This window comes from Drosophila willistoni (assembly GCF_018902025.1).
Source record: "Drosophila willistoni isolate 14030-0811.24 chromosome 2R unlocalized genomic scaffold, UCI_dwil_1.1 Seg167, whole genome shotgun sequence".
Classification (NCBI taxonomy): Eukaryota; Metazoa; Arthropoda; class Insecta; order Diptera; family Drosophilidae; genus Drosophila; species Drosophila willistoni.
In genome coordinates this window covers 3,615,479-3,620,534 of record NW_025814050.1, presented here as the reverse complement: position 1 = coordinate 3,620,534, position 5,056 = coordinate 3,615,479, and the positions used below count along the sequence as shown (strand labels likewise).

The window sequence follows — 5,056 nt, the reverse complement described above, 5'->3', positions numbered from 1 at the left end:
ACGTTTTTCCAGTTTGTAGGTAAAAGATGGGTAACAAAAAACCTTGCAAGGTTATACAAACTTTGGCGCGGGCGAAGTTAGCCCCGGCACCCACATTTTCCTTCTTTTTTTTCAGCGTACTGTGTTGCGTGTATGCGACGCGTATCTCGCAATCTCTTTCTCTATCTCTCTCTGGGCGATCATTGGAATGGAAATTTCGGGCATTGCGTGTCCCGTTTCCGAAGTTTTCGTCTCGACTGATGTGTGAGCCAGAAAGAGATGCCAGTATCTGTCCCTTGTTGTCGATGATGACGAGACGACTCTAGAGCATCCCCAGTGCCAGAGAGAGCGAGAATGTTGATCATGGGTATGCGTGAGAGAGAGGATCGGTTACATGTGCTTATGTCAGTGATGCTCAGATTTGTCGGTGATGCTGCTAGACCAAAATAAAAGCTAGCTCCAAAAAAATTTAAAAGATGTAAAACAATATACATACATATGTAGGTCATTACTTGATCAGCATTTCCCATGGTTAAATTTTCCAGGAATGTCTTAGTTTTACGATAGTTGCTTATTTTAGCTTTGCTTTTTAGTTCGTTCACATAAAAATTTACTTCTGAAATGTCAAATCCAAAATGTTTTGCCAAACCCGTGAAAATGTCGATATTGTCAAAATGTCAAATGTCAAAAGTGATCTTGAATTACCAACAAATACGTAAAGTGTGATTTTTGTGAATTTAGTCACTACATGTGGATAACTAAATTAAGTCAATAACTGATACATCAATTGGCGAATTCAATTACAAACCGTTGCGGCCGAAAGCATTTCAATAACATAAAATAAAAGTGTCAAAATAGGATACTTATATGTGAGTCAAAACATAAATGTCAAAATATAAGTGTCAAAATAAACAAACTGTCACTAGGGTGGTTTAGTGTTGTATAGCGTGATAAGTGGTTCTTTACACAGTGACGCCAACTTTCAATTAGTGTTGAAAACTACAAACGAATTTGTCGTATTGGTGATCAGAAAACTTTGTGGCATTTTATTAACAAATATTAAAAAAGTGCATTATGGAAAAATCATTTCAGTGCATGAATTGTACCGCGATATTTGCAAAGAAAAAGTTTTTGACCATCCACCTCAAGGAAGAGTGTGGCGATGCAGGCGACAGCGTATATGAATTGCGTCTTTCCCAGAGAGACCACGTGCACGGCACTCAATATGGTCAATCTTCTTTGTCGAATAATTCTTTTTACATGCACAATTGCATGCCATCACAGGTATTATTTGGATTTTAAACTACTTACATACATATATAAGACATGAACACAAAAATAATTTTGCAGCAACACTATCCGGATGATGGGGTGCTTTTTGCAGGTGTTGCGCAGCAACAGCCACGCCAGAGATCAGGTAATTATGATTGGGAGCGCATCAATTATAAAATTGAACATGACCAACAGATGGAGACAATGGTAAATGATCGGGAAATGAAGCCGTCGCACGGCAATAATAACATGATGCTGCACGGACCCATTGGTGGGCCTGGCCAAAGGGGTGCCACCTGTTCAATAGCCGCCTTTAAATTGGCTGGTTGTCTTAAGAGGACTGCATCACCCCCAAATAACATGGGCCCAAGTGGCCAGTATGGAGTAAAGCGTCAATCTGTAGTCTTTAAAAACGATGAGCCACCCGGCATCTATTCTGTTGGACATGATGAAATGGGGTCCATAACAGGCATGTCAATGCCGCAGCGTCAGATGTGGGGTAACTTTAGCGGGGAATCCCAGACAGTCGGTGATATCCAGATTGATCAAAATCCTTTCCTGACAAAAGGACAAAGCCTGTCTATGAACCCTTTCAAGCGAAATACCAACTTTAACTCCGAATTCGAGAACAACAGCAACTATGTAAATATAAATAAGGATTTATTTTTACCTGGAAATGGCAATCCATTGCCTTCACCGCACAATTCCGGCGGCTTCTTCCCGAATGATTCTAACGTTAATAGAGCCAAGAGTTGCGGATTCGGATTACCCGATAATGGCGACGATTTTGGTCAGCAACAGCATCGCTCATTCATTCCGATGAATTCTGATGATCGCCAGATAGAGAATACTATCCCAAATTCAGGAGACTCCTCCAGCAACTGGGCCTATACATCGCGACCATCCTTAAATTCTCAGCAAAACTATGGCAATCCAAATTTCAATCCTGATAACTCGGAGGAAAATTGGGATGATAATCAAGACTCCGGCGTCAATGAAGGGCATAATAATGGTGGAAATTGTGACGAATCAATGGAACATCTCGATTCCAACATGCAAATATCGAATTTAAATTCCATTCAAGACTCTGGCCATCAATCTTCATCGTCAAATATGAGGCTTGCCCGTCAGAAGCATTATAATACCAATCGTAGTTTAAATAGAAAGCAAGGATACAAAAGCAGACAATTTGGGGGAAACAACGGCGGACGTAACATGCGCCAAAACAATAATGGATACTATGGCCAATTATCGGAAAACTGCCAACAACATTTTGGCCCACAATCTGTATCGTCAGATGCATTGGTTGTAGTTGTAGCTCATCCTTCCATAGGAGCAGCTTGTTTAAATGTGCCTGGCCCTGGTTCAGGTCGTCCAGCTTTAGTTCGTGGCCAGAAGGCGCAAACACAAGCTAAAGTTCTTGCAGTGCAAGGTAAGTACATATATTTAACTTTATGAAAACTAATAAAATATATATTTCAAATATTCCGAATTGCAGATCAGATGACAGTAGATGAGCCAGTGACCACTAAGAAGACCAAGTCGGAGAAGAGGATTCTCAAAATTGCCCGTAAGCGTGGTTTCATCCTTGGCGGCTTTAAATTGCCTTATTTCGACAACAAAAGTCAACAATTGCCCCAACCAGAAAAGGAATCCTATGCCTTAGCATTTTTCGAGGAGAAGCCCATTTACACTATCAACGTAAAGAATGAAGACGATGAAGTGACTGCCGCTGTATTCGATGATGCAGATCAGAAGAATACCAAAGGCGACTCGGAACGACCCTCGCGTTGGATGGGAAAAACTGCTCGTAAGCAATTGCGAATTGAGTGGACTAATCTCCACGATTCTAAAGATTATAAGAGCTGGAAGAATTGGTGGACCGACTTCAAGCGTTATGGAGTCGAAATCCAAAAGGAATTGGTCAAACTAGGTTGTTTAAACCTAGAGCATTGCTTTTTTCCAAACTATGTCAATTTAAACACCGAAGAAGTTGTGCACGATGTCATTAAATCGGTTAAATACGCTTTGGGCAATAAGCCGGGAATGCCTTATGATAACATGAAGGCGATCCTCATCCTGATGAATACCACATTTTTGGCGAATCTTAAATCGGAATCGGACCTGCAGGCTGTTCAGGATACTATTCGCAGTGTCCCAAATGAGCTCTGGCTTTTCAAAATGCGCAGCATGGTCTTCACGTGGGTTAAATATAATAATATTATTATAAATAAGAAAGCAGACAAAAAGGCTGCAGTCAATTGGATGGCCAAACAAGCGTTTAAAAATCCATGCTTCCATTGGTTGGCAATGTTGGCCTTTAGCGAGTTAGAAGTAAGTCATGCCATTAAATATATACGCTGATTTTATTAATATCATAATCTTTTTACAGACTGTCAGTGAACTTGCTTGGTCGGATCATGAGAAGGAATTTCCTACTATCTAAGGAGATGGTATTCCATCGGAATCGTATATAAATTTAAAACTTATCTTCTACCTCTGAATAGCAAAAACATTGCCGAATAATTTTCTTTTGTATTACGTAACATATAAATAAAAATCAATGATCTTTGAATGAACAAAATATTATATTTATATCTCATTCCATTTTGGACCTCATAACATCTGCTTTGACATCATATTCCTTTAATAAATATATGTCGGGACGCAGGAACTGGGTTAGCTTCAGCCGAATTGGGATTCGGGTCTCCTTCTTGGTGACTTGGGGATTGGTCAGCGTTGAGACTTCCTTCTTGGTGTTTGTCCATTATGATTGCGTAAGGCGAATAGTCACGAGTGCACTGTACTACAGCTTTTGATTTCACTGACACTGCCGTTCAATAGAATCTTGCTGTTCTTTGACAGTGTCGTCCCCAATTCTAACCCGGCATATACAAAAGTTTAAAAAATATTTCATGGTATTTACAAATTAGTAATGTCTTCATTAGAAACATACACTGTGACTGTAAATGGTAAAAACTAAGTTACAATATAATTACTTACAGAAATAACCCTAAAAATTGATAGATTATTGCCTTTAGAGTAGTAGAACCCAACTGACGGTCGTTATTCGAACCCAAGTGTCATCTTTTTATTCTAGACAAAGGTCCTTTCACAACTCCATCAAGCTGAATCCAAGACTAACGTTTAGGCAAGAACTTTTCAATCAGTGCTTACAATATTGCTAGGCAGAATGTATGGAACCATGGCCTGAATGAATTACAATATTAGTGGTACAGCATGGAGAAGGAAATACGTTTTGACACGTTCATTGTTTCTGGTATTCTTTCTTTTAGGACGCATTGCTTAAATAAGTGTTTTAACTGACAGTGATTTTAAAAATTTCATAGTTTAATAAATAAGTGCTTCTCATCATCGATCCTATTTTGATCTTCCAGAATATAGTTTCCGTTTTTGCCTTGTAACAGGGTGCAAATCACATAATTTCAACTGGCACTCAATTTTTTTGCAATTTGGTAAACGCCAGTCATTCGTATTAATTGAAATTCGATGAACTTCACGTATTTAGTAACGTTTCATTCCCATCTTGTCGTGTTTGATGTTTTTTTAGAGAGAGCAAGATCAGTTTATTTTTTCCCATATTTCTACACATTAGCAATATTTGTTTAAATGTTGTGTCAAATAAGTTAGGCAATATCAGTTCAGCAAGAATTTTAGGCATTAAAGGCCAATTGGCTAAAGGCCAATCAATGACATTTTGTTTTAGAAAAGATTTAATAGATTTTGCTTTTTTAGAACTATTGTTATAGCAAAATAAAAATAACACCTACTTTTTATATCGAGT

At 38.6% G+C, this 5,056-nt stretch overlaps 1 protein-coding gene across 1 annotated transcript; it reads left to right on the top strand.

Annotated features, from left to right (window-relative positions):
• The first annotated feature begins 968 nt into the window (after positions 1-968).
• On the top strand, positions 969-3,825 carry LOC6643890. The gene is made up of 4 exons (XM_023176730.2): positions 969-1,263; positions 1,330-2,683; positions 2,750-3,585; positions 3,644-3,825. Exons 1-4 carry the CDS (start codon positions 1,054-1,056, stop codon positions 3,695-3,697), a joined length of 2,454 nt encoding a protein of 817 aa, XP_023032498.2. The 5' UTR covers positions 969-1,053; the 3' UTR covers positions 3,698-3,825.
• The last annotated feature ends 1,231 nt before the right edge of the window (positions 3,826-5,056 follow it).